At 36.4% G+C, this 17141-nt stretch overlaps 1 protein-coding gene across 5 annotated transcripts in view; it reads right to left on the bottom strand.

Annotated features, from left to right (window-relative positions):
* The window catches only part of TFEC (transcription factor EC), a 149408-nt gene that overhangs the window by 29660 nt on the left and 102607 nt on the right, over positions 1-17141 (bottom strand). For 4 of the 5 annotated variants that reach the window (XR_005216982.1, XR_005216983.1, XM_037836335.1 and 1 more), the window contains exon 3: positions 6434-6514. The exons of the other annotated variant lie outside the window; for it this stretch is intronic. Coding sequence is in view for 2 of the 4 variants with exons in the window: in XM_037836335.1 (XP_037692263.1) it covers positions 6434-6514 (81 nt within the window). In the remaining 2 variants the exon portion in view is untranslated. The remainder of the gene's footprint in view (positions 1-6433; positions 6515-17141) is intronic. 5 annotated transcript variants of the gene reach the window in all.

Below are 17141 nucleotides of genomic sequence, written 5' to 3'. Positions count from 1 at the left end.
CTAGAGAGTGGCAGAGGAATAGATCACTGTACTGTCCCTTCAAAAATTCTAAGATTCTAAAGTTCCATGAAATGGCTGCCTTGTTAAAGCTGCTGGCCCAGCAGAGTGGGCAGGATCTTTGCAGATGGCATCATGTAGGATGGATTCAAGCACCTACCCTGCCATTTGCCAACTATGAACTGGGGCAAGTTACTGAACCTCTCTAAGCCTCCTTCTTCATTTATAAAGTGATTATAGGTAGTAATAGCCCCTGTCTCATAGGTCTGTTGTGAGGATGAAATGCAGTTATTCATGAAGAGTATCTTGCATAATCCCTGTCAGGTAGTATCTAGTCCATGGTAGCTATTTTTACAGTTGTTGCTATTCTTGTGCTTGCTCCCTTTTTTCCATTAAAAAAAAATCCTATACAGAAATGTATAATGGTAACAACTTATTTTTTTAACACTATGCATGCCTTCTAGTGTAGTTTATTTAATACACATTTGCTGAGCATCCATGATGTGCTAGATGCTCTGCTGGGTGCTGAAAATATAATGATCAACAGGTCATTGAGCTAAACTCCAGGGACACAGCAGTGAAAAAGACAGACAAAATCTGTCTTCAGGAAATTTACATTCTAGGAGTGAAAGCAGGCAATAAATATGTACATCAAATAATAAATAAGATAATTTTGGTTACTGTATTCATAAGTGCCAGGAAGTATATAAAATAAGATATTGAGTTAAGGAGGTGATGGGGTAGGGTCTTTCAGCTGGGGTAATTGTGGAAGGCCTCTCTGAAAAGATAATGTTGACTAAATAGCTCAATCATAAAGAAGCAGTCATGCAAAGATCCAGGAGAAAAGTTTCTCAACCAAAATGAAAAGTAGGTTCAATGGCCCTAAGAAGAGGGCTACTGAAGCCCAACCCTAAAATCAGAGCGAAGTATCTATGGTAAAAAGTCTCAATTATATTCGGAGGCTACCAGGAAATTAATAGAATGTGAGCAGGGATAAACATGATCTAATTATTGCTTTAGAAAAATCATGCCTGCTCCTTGGTGAAGAACAGCTATAAGTGGTAAGAAGTGGCAGGGACACTAAGTTGTGGCCAGTTGCTTGAGGTCAGGTGGGAGATGATGGTGGCCTGGGAAAATTTTTAGTAGCAGAGATGGTGAGAAGTGTTGAGAGTCTGGATATCTTAGATTCTGATAAAAGGGGCTTATGGAAAGATGTGGGTGTGGGAGTAAGAGAGAGACGAGTAAGAACAATTTTTGTTTGTTTGTTTGTTCTAGTTAACCAAAGGCAGATTTGGAGGGAAAACAACAAAAGCTTCTTTTCAGCCACATTGAGTTTGAAGTGTCTATTAGAAAAACAAATGATGCCAAGTAAGCAATAGGATACATGAGTTGGTGTTTAGGAGACTGGAGACAGGTTGAGAGCACCTGTACAGTATGAATGAGAAAAGAGGGCTGAAGACTGAGCCCTGGGACACTTCAGCATTGAGATATCTGTTAGAGCAGAAGCAGTAAAGTGGGTGTAAAGCCAAAGATTATGGTACCAAATAACCATAACCAAAGAGTCCCAGATAGTACATCAAGAATGAGGAAACAGTCAATCATGTCAAAGGCCACCAAGAAACTAAGTTAGATGAGAACACAGGATTTTCTATCAGTTTCTGCAATAAATAGGACATTGGTTGGTTTTAAGAGCCCTTGTACAATTGTGGGGACAAATGCTCTATCAGAAAGTAGGGAATGGAAGATCAGGAAATGAGGCAGGTAGAAAACAGAAGCAGTGACTTTTTCTGTGTAGAATAGCAAAATGATGTGGTAGCCAGGGAGGAAATGTGTTCAAGAGAAGTTGGTTTGTTCCATTTGATTGTAATGGGTGTTATTAAAGACAAATGTAATGCTGATATTTATAATCCAATAGAGCAGAAGATACTGAAGATATAGGAGAAGGAGGAGCTATTTAGAGAAGAAAAGTCCTGAGAAATTGAGAATGAATGGGATCCAGGATGCAAATGGTGGAACTGGCTTAGGTTTTGAGCTTAAAGTATCACAGAAAAGTGAAAACAAAGGAAAGTATTTTAGTCAAACTGGTGATGCCAAACTAATGAGTAAGTTCCAATCTGCATATACGTTCTCTCTGAAATATGTTGTGAAAGGGAAATCAGCTTAAAAGTGGAGAAAGCTGTAGTATTTTCTGGTAGTGATGATTTCCTCTGTGAGATTTCGGTGATATATTTGCGATGAGTGCTATAAGCATTGAGGTGAAATTTTGTCTACTCAGGTGCTAGGGTTAAGACGTGGAGTAAGATGAGAGATGAGTTTTATCAGGGTTGAGATTTTTGCCAGGGGAGCCAGAAAGCAACATGAAGGAAATGGGGCCATATTAAGAGTGTTTGCAAGAGAATTGGTTATGATGTTGAACCCAGGATTCTAGACAGGTTAAGGAAGAAATTTTAAAAATGTTAGGAGAAGGAAAACAGAAATTAACTGAAAGCAGTCAGAGAGGCCATGGATTTGGAGTCTCTAAAAAGTTGTGAAATTGGTAAAATAGGAGCACTAGAGTAAGTGCACTGAAAAAAATAGAATGTGATGGTCATAAAGTATGAAATAAAAATTTTAGAGATGTGGAGAAATTGTAAATAACAAGATCTAGGATATTACCAAGTGAGGTGATGGCTTAAATAGGCTGGAGAAAAACTGTTGACACTAAAGAGTTAAAGAAACTGAGAGGTGAAGGTATGGAATAGAGTATGACTGATTTGGCTGATTTTTTTCTTACAAGATGACTCCTTCCAGTTCAGTTTACAGTTGTTGAAGTTAAAACTAATTCATAGGTGGCTAACTCTCTTGATCAAATAGAAATTGATCAAATAGAGGTAATTTCTGCTTAATTATCCAGAAACTAGTCAATAATTATCAACAGTCATTGCTGGGTCAGAAATACCTGGGTGAAACTGATCTGTAAAATCCTTTAGCTGCTTCATTCACCCTGGATCAATATGAAGAACCACTACAAGTGCCCCAAGTTTCCCCTCAGCAGCTTCCAAGTTTCCCACCAACGCAAGTCATTACAGGACTTTTAGGCCTCTATATACTGATCCTGGTATAATTCTTAGCTACATGACCTCCAAGATTTTCTGCTCAGGCCACAGCAAAGGAGACCTGAAGTGACTAATCGAGCACTTGATGGATTACCTTTGAGACCTTGCATATTTCTGTGAGAACTAGAGAAAATATACTTAAACCACTGAGAAAAGTGATAAATGCAGTGGGTGAGCAATTAACAGTAATTATTATTATTACTAAATATCCTCACTTTTGAAGCTTACTGTGGTAGACATCTCTTGGTTTAGCCTGATTAGAATTCATCCGCATTTATTTTGGGAACAGCTCCTGTTCTAGTTCTTCCTCTTAGTTGAGGTAACTTGTTTGGGGCTGCCCAATCCACAGCTCTAGGGTGGGACACAAGATCCAGTGGAACTGACTTAGAGGTGGATATGTGACAGAAGCTGGTGTAATAAGAATTGTCCCAGGGCTTTAACCAGAACTTCTGGAGAAAAGATGTTCTCCTTTTTAGGTTAACCAATCTGAAGCTACTACTGGTCATCTTCTGGAAGGCCTGGCTAAATTTCATAATTGGCTTATAAAATAAAGAAAAAACAATAATCTTTCATAGCATGAAGTCCATTGGAAAAGAATTCTTCAGGGACAAGATAACAACAAGTTTCAGGCTTCAAATACTTGTCTTTCTCTTGGTTTTTCCTTCATGTTTACTTTTCCCCCACCCCTAGTTTAGCTACCTTCTCAGTGATAAAACGGCTACAACAGCCTCACAGTTAACATCATCCTGCAACATCATGGAGAGACAAGACATCTTCTATTCCTTGGTTTTCCTCTAAAGACTGAAGAAAACTTCCTAGAAGACCCCAGTGACCTGCTCATCATATTAGGACTGTAGAACAAGCCCATTCTTAAACAAGACTGTGACAGGGAAATGGGGTCACCAGGATTGGCTTGAATTAATCAGGACCTTCTTTTTCCTTTCAAGTAGTGGATTTCTGGAAAAATAACTGATTTACCTAGAAGTGGGCTATGATGGTGTCTGCACATGACTGAGCATATAGCCAAACAGAGAAGAAAACAAAGAAAAATTTATGGAGACTATTATATTTGAGATGCCCAATTACAGTATTACTTATGGATTTTTAGATGACATGAGCTAATAAATTACTTTCATGGTTAAGCCTGTATGAGCAAGGATTTGTCACCTGCAATCAAAAGTACTATTTACTCAAAGTGGTACTGAATCTAGCAGGTCTTATTTTTATCCACATGAACTATAAACATCCTTCAGAGTTTCCTACTTCTATTCTACCACCTATTCTTAAGAATTCTCTGTTTCTCACATCTTGCCTTTTCTTATGCTGTTCTCTTAACTTGCTATTTTTCTCTCTCCATGTCTGCTTCTTAAAAGCTTAACCATCCTTCATAACCAAATCTCAAACATCAACTTTTCCTAAAGCATTTCCAAAATTCTCCTTTAGTTGAGTTCCAAAGCAACTATCTGAATGGCGTTCAACATATACACTGTTAGTATTAAGATTCAATATGAAAAAAGCTTCTGAGGCAAATATTTTTATTTATCCCCATAATGTGAAAGAAAAAAGCAAAGCAGAGAGGTTAAGTGACTTCTGAAATATCTAGATTAAAAGGAAAATCCATGCTCTTTTCCTCAATGTCTCTCTGGTATACCTCATTGTACTGCCCACAATAATGTCACCTCTTAAACTGTAAATTGTGTCTCACTCCACTTTTAATGTCACATAGAGTAATATGTTCTGCACATGATAAGTATTCAATAAATATTTGGTGTATTGAATTGCTTGGTTTTATATGTTGATTTAGAATTATCTGTGATCTCTGATTGGTCAACAGAAGATATTTCTTCATATAAATAGAGATAATGCAGTTTAAAAGTGCCTTCTTTGTATCAAAAGAAAATTCCTGATGGTCATTACCACCAATTTGTACTGAGTAAGCCATTCTATACAGCCTCTACAAAACAAGTAAGATAATTTGACTAAGAGAGTATTTCAAGATATAATCTAAATGAAGTAAGTACCACATACAAGGAAGAGAAGATTGCAGGAAATTAACACCATTTCCTTAAATCCAGAAGTTGAATAATGGTTAAGAAAATAGCAACCTCGTGCTGTGAAATTAGACAGGGGAAATCAGCATCAATAAAGTATTTATCTAAAGAATTAGTCAGCTTTCATTTAACTGTTACTTGAAATCTGAAGAGAGAAGAGGTAGAAAGAGTTGCCAATCCATCAAAAAAAAAAAAAAATAGTCTGCAACAGTAACCAAGTTTTAAGCTCTATCTGATATGTAACAGGCAATACTGATATTAGTGACTTTTATACATGGAGGGGTTACATGCCAGAGGAAAAAAAAAGAGATACCTTTCTCTTTAGATAGTCTGTTTAAGAATTAATAAAGGAATAAAAGATTGCTTTCTTCAATATTTTTCTTGAAGCCCTAAATTTAAAATATCCTTCAGTAACATAGTCAAGTCCATTGGTTAAATGATGAACAATAGCCACAACATGCAATATGGTCAGAATTTATTTGCTTTCAATGAAATTTTTAAGGGGACAATTCAATCACACTCTTTCATGTTCTTTTCTCTCCTGTTATCTAAAAGGTCCTAAACCAACAAACCAACAAACAAACCAACCAACAGTAGCTCTTCAAAATGCATTGAAAGAGCTTACATTGCCTTTACAGACAAAATTTTTAGTGATTAATAAATGAACAATGAGAAGACAGCCGCAATTCAATAGGAGATAAGAAACCATCCTTCATTTGGATATTATTCCAGTAATTTGTCCTAATTTCACCACTGAAGTCTTTCTACATGCTTTAAAGGAGGGTAAGGTCTATTCTACTTTTCTTTGTATCATCTTTAAACTCAGGTTACTGATTGGAAGTAAATTATATTTCTTGTTGTTATAATCTTTTTCTTTCCTTTACAAGGTAGATGGCCTCTGAATCTGATAGTTATTAGTCATGGTGAAATTGTCAAGATTTAGTCACAAATTTATGAGGGTGTTTGATTATATGCTATGCTTCAAACAGGAAATCTGAAAATGCTATTGCAGATTAGATATATAATTAGATGGATGTGTATCTAGAGTAGAGGGAGAGCTAGATAGGTAGAGAAACAGAGATAATGAATGGTACAAGCATTATAATCTTCCTCAATAACATTAAATAATCTTTTTTCTGTATCAATAAATATTTTCTAATATATATCCTGTCGGTTTCAAAAGTGCAGAAGAAAATACTGTTAACTAGTCATACAAAATTTCTTTTTATATCATCAAAGACTATTATATATTTCCAGCCTATTGACCTCCACAGGTCTGGAAACACTTACTGTTCTTTGCAGAGAAGAGTCTGTTCCTTCCTCTTTAAAACGTGATTCCATACCGATTATGTCCTCAATAATGTCTTCCATCTAGCAAAATATAACACATTTAGAAAATTGTGCATAATGACAAAAGTTGTATCAGCTTGGATTCAGAGAGAAATATTTTAGCAATCTTTAAAAACTTTTTTGGGATATTTAAATTTAGACTATATCTGTATCAAAATCCAAAATACTTAAAACTGAAAATGAGGGAAACCTGACACTTTGATTTGTGTTGCTTTTCCTTGACTTTACTTCCACGGGCCGGTAGGCAGGTGATGGCTGGGCACAGTATCCTGTGCTAGTCCCTTGGAAATAAGTAACTACACATAAATAGAATGTCTATCATGAAGTATCTCATTCCAGAGCCCAAATAGTTAACATGTAGAGAGATGACTTCCTACAAACTCTATTTTTCTTTCAAAATATTTTGATTGCATCTTAGAGGTGATATCCAAGAAAATGTTGGCCAAATTTTAGCTGACTAATCCACATGGATATAATTTCTCTCTTTCTCAGTATTTCTTTTCCTCTCTCTAGCTCTAGTGATCTTGTCTCCTATCAAATTCTCTTCAGTGAAATCTAAAAAGATGATATGGACTCAGAAATGTAGTGAATGAGGAAGAGATTCGTTTCCCTAATTGAAGTTAAGAGCAATAACAAAAACAATATCAACAATAATCATAGACACTAAAAAATAACAATAGCAAACATTTGTATTGTTTGTGAAATGTTCTAGGCACTGTTCTATTAATCTTCACAACAACCCTATGAAGTAGCTGCTATCACTATCTCCATTATAAAGATAAGGAAACTGAGGGAAAGAGAAGTTCAATAACTTGGCCAAGATTACAGATCACTGAGTGGCAGACACGTGATTGAAATCCTAGAAGTCTGGCTCTATATATAGTTCGTAATTCAGCTTTCTACTCCCTTTCTTGACTCCTTTATAAAGTAGTCCTCTTTCCTGTATGTTCTTTAGCTTGGGGAGATTTAAAAATGCCACGCCATTTTACCTCTTGTGCATGTGCTCTACTGTCCCCTGACCCGCGCCAGCTCCAGTTCCAGCCCTCTTCGTTCCCATCATGTTCTTTCTAGCAAAATTTGAAATTATGATGTGGACTCACATAAATGGTAAAAGCTGAGCTTATAAGGCTGTAGTATGAATTTCCCATGAATCTTCAAAAATAATCAGGAATAAATTCTGATAGATAAGAAAAATACCTTACTAATCTGTTAATGTTTCCTTCTTAAGCAATATTTCTGGGAACCTTGGAGAATCAAGTGTCCAGAGTTTTCTACTAAGACACTCCCAAAGGTGATATGTCAAAAATTAGAAGACTATTCATATATTAATTTAACAAATAGTTATTAACCACCTACTATTTATAAGGCTTTGTTGCAAGTCCTGGAGCTACAATAGCAAACAGGGCAAAGCCCCTGCCCTCATGGAGCACAAATGTTATTGAGGAAGACAGATAATAAACAGCTTAATATAAAGAAATTAAAGCAGGTGGGGTTAGAGCTTGATGGGATGGGCATTATTTTAAGAACTGGTCAGGGAAGGATTTACTGAGAAAGTGATATTTGAACAAAGACATGAACAACACGGTGAAGGATAGTCTATCGAAAGGGACGAAAACATGCAACGGCCCTGAAGTGGCAACAAGCTCATCATGCGTGAGGAAGAGTGAGAAGGCTGATGGGACTGGAGCAGAATGAGTGAGGGCAAGAGGGTTTTGAGATAAAGTTGAAAAAGTATGCGAGGAATGAACTAACTCTGTAGAGTTTTCTAGGCCAGGGGTATCCAAAAAAATTTCTACAATGATGAAAATGTTCTCTATGTGCATCAGTCTGGTAGCAACTTACCAGATATGGTTACTGAACATTTTTTTTTTTTTTTCCAAACTTTTTTTTTTATTTTTGCCCATCTATACAAAAATTAAGTAATGCAATATGAAGCAATCTGCTTCAGCTTATACAGTGGAAACCAAAAGAATTCCTTCAGACAGAAAGCTCTAGATCAAAGGTTACCAGAGACCTTAACCTTGGATATCCATGGCATAACATATGCAGCTTGGTAAGTCAGAATTCCTCCAGAACATCTTGGGAAATTTTTTAGAATCTTGACCATTATTAATAATTTTCAAATTAGGTACAAAGATGTTTTGATAATACAAAGTAATATGGCTTACTAATAGGTTTTACAGTTTTAAATTTCAGAAGAAAGCACTCAAGTCTAGCATCCTTATATAGAATGTGTTGAAATATGAAAGTTAAAATTTCAGGTCCAAATTAGGGTTTTATCATTTGGAGTGATTATTTTAAGGGTTAGAGAGAAGTATTATAAGAACTGGATTTCAAATGTATGAAATATATGATTAAGAATAGTAGGGCACTTTAGTTTAAAAGCAATACTTTAAAAGAACTCTCCATTAAAATATAAACATATTTTCTAGGCTTAATATTCATATTACTACCTCTTATAGGTTGCATTTATATATATGTTTAAAATATTATTAGTTCTAAAACAAAAATCAATATATAGTGGATTAAGTTTTTTATCTTATCAAAGATGTTTAATTGATCTAGGAGAAAGCAGATCATATTAATAGGCTACAAGGAGTGTTTACCTATAATGTAATATGTTTTATGAACTTAAAATGAGACCTCAGACAGATTCTGTATTAGTTAGGGCAGGCCAAATTGTTATTAACAAATATATACAAAAAATAAAAATTTGAACAAAAGTCTCAGTATTTTTCTCTTATTTAAGAGTCTGGTCTGGTGTTCTAGGTTAGTTTTGTGTATGGTGTGGTCAGAGGTGGAAGTATGGGGTAGGGTTCTCTGCTCCAAGCAGACATTTGGAGACGCAGACTAAAAGTAGCATCTTCATCTTCAACACATGGTTTCCAAGATCCTGCTGGTCATTGCCATCATTGTTGTGCTACCATCTCCCAAAATTGTGTTCCAAACCACACACTCCTGTCTTCTATCACCCTGTAGTGCTCCCTTTAGTATTTCCTGTAGGGCAGGTATTTTGTTCACAAAGTCTCTCATTGTCTGTTTGTCAGAAAATATTTTGAGCTCTCCCTCATATTTGAAGGACAGCTTTGCTGGATACAGGATTCTTGGTTGGTGGTTTTTCTCTTTCAGTATCTTAAACATATCACACCACTTCCTTCTTGCCTCCATGGTTTCTACTGAGAGATCCACACATAGTCTTATTAAGCTTCCTTTGTATGTAATGGATCGCTTTTCTCTTGCTGCTTTCAGGATTCTCTCTTTGTCTTTGACATTTGATAATCTGATTATTAAGTGTCTTGGCGTAGGCCTATTCATATCTCTTCTGTTTGGAGTACGCTGCGCTTCTTGGATCTGTAATTTTATGTCTTTCTTAAGAGATGGGAAATTTTCATTAATTATTTCCTCTATTATTGCTTCTGCCCCCTTTCCCCTCTCTTCTCCTTCTGGGACACCAATGATACGTACATTATTGTACTTTGTTTCATCTTTGAGTTCCCAGAGACATTGCTCATATTTTTTCATTCTTTTCTCCATCTGCTCCTTTGCGTGTAGGCTTTCAGGTGTTTTGTTCTCCAGTTCCTGAGTGTTTTCTTCTGCCTCTTGAGATCTGCTGTTGTATGTTTCCATTGTGTCTTCCATCTCTTGTGTTGTGCCTTTCATTTCCATAGATTCTACCAGTAGGTTTTTTGAACTTTTGATTTCTGCTGTATACATGTCCAGTGCTACCTTTACAGCCTCTATCTCTTTTGCAATATCTTCTCTAAACTTTTTGAATTGATTTAGCATTAGTTGTTTAAATTCCTGTATCTCAGTTGAAGTGTACGTTTGTTCCTTTGACTGGGCCATAACTTTGTTTTTCTTAGTGTAGGTTGTAATTTTCTGTTGTCTAGGCATGGTTTCCTTGTTTATCCAAATCAGGTTTTCCCAGACCAGAACAGAGGGAAGAAATATTCAGTATCTGGTTTCCCTGCGGGTGTGTCTTAGAAAATTGCTCCACCCTTTGATGCCTCGGGTCACTGTGCTTTTCTGCCCAGCAGGTGAAGCCTGTTAGCCTATAATTCTTGACTGGTGTGAGGAGGTATGGCCGTGTTCCCCCAGGCTCTGGGGTCTGGTTCTGAATGGAAAGGGCCCCACCCCTTTCCTCCTAGAGAAGACAGAGCCCCCAGGTGGAGGTCATTAGCATTTCAATGGTCTCTCTCTCTGCTTGTGGTGTCTCCGCCCTTCCCCGAGTCACAGCCCTGGAAACTTAAAATGACTGGGGCTTTCTCCACTGAGCCGAAAAAGAAACAGATAGTCCCCTTCAGACCCAGTCAAGGCGACCCTCCGGCTCTCCCAGGTCAGTCGTCACCCAAAGCCTCTGTCTGTTTTTTGGGGCTGCGTACCTGTAGTGAGCAGTTCACACTTGCTACTTAAAACCCCAGTTGGAGCTCAGCTGAGCTGTATTCGCTTGCTGGGAGAGAGCTTCTCTCTGGCACCACGCGGCTCCGCAGCTCGGGCTATGGGGGAGGGGGTCTCCCGACCTGGTTCCGCAGGTTTTACTTACAGATTTTATGCTGTGTTCTCGGGCATTCCTCCCAATTCAGGTTGGTGTATGATGAGTGGATGGTCTCGTTTGTCCCCCCGCAGTTATTCTGGATTATTTACTAGTTGTTTCTGGTTTTTTGTAGTTGTTCCAGGGGGACTGCTTAGCTTCCACTCCTCTCTATGCCGCCATCTTGCCCCTCCTGCCTCTTTCGTTACTGAACATTTTGAATGTGGCTAGTGTGATTAAGGAACTGAATTTTTTATTTCATTTAATTTTTGACAATTCATCTAATTTGAATTAATTTAAAATTAAATTTAAGTAGTCACATGTGACTAGTGCATACCTTATTAAAGAGTGCACCTCTGGGCCACGGCCAAAACTTTAGATTTACCCCATGTGCATCAAGACATTCTAATAAATATGCATGTTTTGTTTCTTTTGTTTAGACCAGTCTGAAATTTTTAAAATAAATACTTGGTTGTTACTGAACTCAAATACTTCTCTCATGATATTTCTCTCTCTCATATTATACTGTTAAATGGATAACAAAACTGTACTGAACAGAAGTGAACAAGATTTGAGAGAAGGAGGATGGTAAACACAATTTGTCATACACACATTCTTTTTGGCATTTCTAGTAGTTTCAGTAAAAATTACATGGTGCAGTTTATTTGCAAAACACATATCTGGCAAATGGCTTGTATCTAAAATATGCAGAGAACTCTTAAAAAAAACCACAACAATAAGAAAACAAACAACCCAATTAAAAAATGGGCAAAAGATCTGTACAGACACCTACCCAAAGAAGATACACAGATGGCAAATAAGCATATGAAAATATGCTCAATGTCATATATCACTAAGGAATTACAAATTAAAACACTGAGACACCACTACACACCTATTAGAATAGCTAAAATCCAAAACACTGACAACACCAAATGTTGGCAAATATATGAATCAAGAGGAAGTCTTATTCATTACCAGTGAGAATTAAAATTTATACAGCCACACTGAAAGACACTTTGACAGTTTCTTACAAAGCTAAACATAGGCTTATGATATTATCTAACAATTGTGCCTGGGTATTTGCCCAAAGGAGTTGAAAATGTATGCAAAAATCTACATACAAATGTTTATAGCAGCTTTATTCATAATTGCCAAAAATTGGAAGCAACAAACATGCCCTTCAATAGATGAATGGATAAATAAACTGCAGTACATCCATTGAATGGAATATTATTCAGCAATAAAATAAGTGAGCTATCAACTCACAAAAAGACATGAAGGAAACTTGAATGCATATTGCTAAGTGTAAGCAGCCAGTCTGAAAAGGCTGCATACTATATGATTCCAATAATATGAAGTTCTGGAAAAGGCAAAACTGTAGACAGTAACAAGAGCAGTGGTTATCATGGATTTGGGGTGGGAGTGGGGAGAGATGAATAGATAAAGCATAGCACATTTTTAGGGCAGTGAAACTATTCTGTATAATACTGCAATGGTGGATACAGGACATTAGGAATTTGTCAAAATCTATAGCTCTGTCCAACACAAAGAGTGAACCCTAATATAAACTATAGGCCTCTGTTACTTACAATGTAACAATATTGGTTCCTCAGTTGTAACAAATGAACAAATACAACTTGCACATTAATGTAATATGTCAATTATAGGTGAAACTATGTATGTGGAAACTATGTGTATGGCCCGGGGAAGTGGAGTACATGGGAACTCTGTACTCTGAAACTTTTCTGTAAACCTAAAAGGGCTCCAAAAACAAAGTTTATTATTGTTATTTTTAAATTACACTCATTCCATCACTTTTCTCTCTGAGAGCTTATATCATAAATAACCTACACTCTTGCATCTTTTAAGTTTTCCATCTTGTCTAGAAACATGTTTAGGTTTCCCCTATTCCAGAAAGAAACCTTTCTTTCAACTTACACACCCTTCTGGTTACTGCTCACCTCTTCTCATTCCTGTAATTATTCCATCCAGCCTGAACCCCACTGTGTACTTGGCCACTTTGCACTGGGGGAAGAGCCAGCCTCTTCTTCCTTCTTCCACCCCCTCACCTCCCAATAAATCTATAAACCCTAGAAAATTGGACTCTGTTCCCATTACTGTGGCCTCTTTATCTTGTTATTTATTATCTTTGAACTGTCCAAAGAATTTGCCATTGTTACGAACCACTTCTTATTGAAACATCTTTAATTTGTGTAGCACAATAGAACGTTGTCATTTTCCAACTTGTCTGACTACTTCTGCCTTCCCACTGACTTCTCTTCTTTCTAATCTTCTTAATCTCTAAATGTAGCAACTCCCCAAAGATCTGTATAGAACACTTCTTTCTACTTACTCACCACTTATCAAAATAGACATCACCCAATTTTATGGTTTCAAAGATCATCTGTAGCTAGGTGACCACTGAATCTCAAAACGAACCAGGCTTTCCTTCAGAACCCAACCTTTGCAAAAACACTCACAAGAGATGACACAAGATAGAACTGATACGTTCCTTATGTCTCATAAGTCCTTTCAGACATTACTTCCTCTATTTATATATAAAGTTTCATGCTTCATGGAGTCTGTCTTTCAATTTTAACATTTCTACCTCTCAACTCTATAATACCAACAGAACTATCTTTTCCATTATTTTTATTGAAGACTTTTTTTAAATCCTAAGTTAATTTCAAGATCTACAATCCATCCAAAATCTTGCTTTACAGCTTCCAGGCATCTTATAATTAATGACCTAGGAATCCAGTTGATATTTAAAATATATATATATATAAGACCACAAACACAACATTGGAAACATAATTAACAGGTCAGTAAAAACAAGAATTACAAACCAGCAGAACAAGCACCCTCAAAATGATAAAGGAAGATACTGAAATACAAAAGCATGAGTTATTTTGAAGGAGAAATGAAATGGAGATAATAGGCATAGAAAGTATGAGGTTCAAGGAAAGGAAAATATTTATAAGGTTTCAGAGATTTGAAAATAAAGGTCTACAGAGGAACAAGAATCAAATTTTTCAACAACACTGGATGCAAAAGAACATTTTTGAAATAGTAAATATTTTGAAATAGTAAAGGTAAAGTTGAACCTAGCCATTTACATACAATAAAATCTTTTAATATAAGGGTGTAATAATATCATTCTTAGGCATAAAAAAACTCAGAAGATGTAAGGCAAAAAGTCCTTTGGAAAACATTCTTTCAGGAAGTACTCCAGCAAGAATATAAATAAAACCATGAAATTGATGCAAAATATAAAACGAATGAGTAAATAATGGCTAAATAACAGTAAAACTTTTAGAGTATAAATAAAAAGCATATTGTAATACATACATATTATATAATATTTGTAATATAAGTAATAGATAATTTTCAGAATTCATATAAATGTATTATACAATGAATTCTAAATAATATCAATACAAAAAGATAGTTGAGAACCAGGAGATGAGACCGTACTAAGATAGATTTTTACCTAAGGGTATAACATAGATATTGATAAATTAGGAAATTGATTTTACATATATAGAGATGTCATATAATATATATATATATAACTATTTTTATTAAAAAGTTAAAACTAACAAACAGAAAAAAAGAGAATAAAAGTAAACCCATGTCTCTTCCCCCCAACTTGGAGCTCTTGGAGGGTAAAGATCATACATGATGTGTAGTTGGTACCCTGAGCATGTGACAATGACAGTTTCTCTGAATGAAGGAATAAATGAAATCTTTTTACAGTTCCAAGTCTTTTTCTGAGAAACTGTCTTTTGTTTCAGTTGTCCTTCAAGCTTCCTCTCTTGAATGTCTTACAAGTGAAACTCCTCCTCATCTCCATGCCAACCCTTATACTCCTTCTGACATGCCTACTTCTGTTAACATCACCATCATCTGCATTGTTCTCCCAGTAACTCAGGCTCAAAAATCCCCAAATCGTGTCAAACTCCTCTTTATACTTCACTTCACATTCATAAGATGACACTGAGACATATCCATACCACCTCCCCTGTTCATGTATTTTATTCTCTCAACCACCAATTTTCCTGATTCAGGTTATCATTAAATTTCATTGTAATATTCTCTCATCTGTTCACCTGGTACCAGCCTTCATCTCAAATATTTCCACTTGACTTCCACTCAAGTGGCCCTGAAGCACAGCTTTGATTACGATACTTTTGTACTCAGAAACGTACTCTTATTCCTGTTGCAGACACACTGAGAGTCACCTAATAAATACCCATTTTCCTTTTCTTTCTTCCTAAAGGGCATTGATTTGGTTTGGTGCAGCAATGTGCAGGGCAAGGGGGAAGGATGGCAATGGAGTATTTTTCTCGGCTTTCCATCAGCTAGGTATGGCCATGTGACACAGTTTTGCCTAAGAAATCATAAGCATAAGTCTGCTGTGGATTTCTTGGGAAGTTTTGTTTTCTCGATCTAAGCTTCCTCCTTGCATCTCCCTCCTCTTGGTTTGAGAGCAGGACAATAGGTGGGGCAGCCATCTGGTAACCCTGAAGTGCCCATTAGGATAAATGCCACCTGGCAGAGGAGTCTTGACACAAAGGAGGCTGGATCAATGTTGACACTGTGGAGAGGCTTCAGGAGCAGCAAGCCACCTATCTCTGGGCTTCTTTTCATTGAATTGCTTCTTTTTTATAACGGGGATAATAATAGTACCTAGCCACAGTGTTGATGTGAGGATGAAACAAATTAATCCAGACAAAGCACATAGTGCCTGACACACAATAAGCACTGATTAAATGTTAGCACTTTCATTGTTAGTATTACAATCCACAAAATTTTTATAGGAGAAAAATAAATTATCATTTGGATAAATCACTTGAATGCAAACCTAACTGGTTTCCCCCCACCTCTCCTGGGATCATGATCTAATATCATCTGTCAGCATGTGAAGCCCTCAGCCCAATCCCAACCCTCCTTTCCTGTGTCACACCTTTATTCGCACCAAATTGGATCACCCTCAAACACACATTCCATGATTGTCTACACTGTGCCTTGCTAGTAGTATTCCCTACTGTTAACGTAGCATTTTCTGCATCTTTGTGGTTAATGTCATACATGTTTTTCAATGCTCAGCTCATGTACTACCTTCCCTGGGATATTCTGAGACCTTGAATTGAAAAAATCTCTTTTATTCTCTGATTTCCCAGAGTATTTTGATTTCACTTCTTTTATAGCCATTCTCATGCCAATTCTCTATCTCCTATACAAGAAGGCAAAGGCTTTGAACTCAGGTATTATTTTCTGTCCGTTTATCCATTTTGTAACTTAAAATATCTCTGTGCCATAAGGGAAGAGAAGAAATATATATTGTAAGAGATATTACTCATTCATTCATTCATTTTTAAACTTGACAGAAATAAACAATGACGGACATTGTTTTAAGAGTTGGAAATACAAGGATGAATAAGGAATGGAGTCTTTGAGTAATTCACAGACTAGATAATAAGAACATTTTAAAAAAAAAAGGATAATTAAAATGTAGCATGTGCTATGAAAATGCTATGATATGTGCAACTGCTAGTCATGTAATATACATGTGGCTCTGAGAACTCAGAGAATGGGCCCTTAACCCAGACTGACAACCTCCAGGGAAAGTGCTCTATAGAAGAACCTAAGATGAATTTTGAAGAGTGTATTGGAATTATTCAGACAAATGGTGGATAGTGAATATGTAGCAATTTAAAATGGAGATAAGAGGAGAGAACCTGGCAAACTTGACACTCACTAGTGAAACCATGTAACTGAAGCTCAGAGTACAATGGGGATGTTAAGAGATGAATCTGGTCAAGGTCTAAGTATAGAAAGGTACTCTGGGCCATGAGTATGAATTTAAACTTTATCTTGAAGAGATAGATGCTGTAAAATGCTTCCTTTGATTTTATATTTCATTATCTCAGAGACCTTTAAACACCAATTTATTCCTATTCCAACCACCAAATCTTGAATCTAAGGATGGTCTCACAGATCATCTGTGATAAAAATGAATTCTGGAGTTTTCATTGAATTGATGAAATGCTCCCTGATGTCACTGGAAGACAAGTTTTAGGGAAAGAAAGTGCTAAAAGAAGACAATAG

Source organism: Choloepus didactylus, chromosome 5 (assembly GCF_015220235.1).
Source record: "Choloepus didactylus isolate mChoDid1 chromosome 5, mChoDid1.pri, whole genome shotgun sequence".
In the NCBI taxonomy this organism is placed as follows: domain Eukaryota; kingdom Metazoa; phylum Chordata; class Mammalia; order Pilosa; family Megalonychidae; genus Choloepus; species Choloepus didactylus.
Note: the sequence above shows the minus strand (reverse complement) of the source record. Positions and strands in the feature narration are given on the sequence as shown.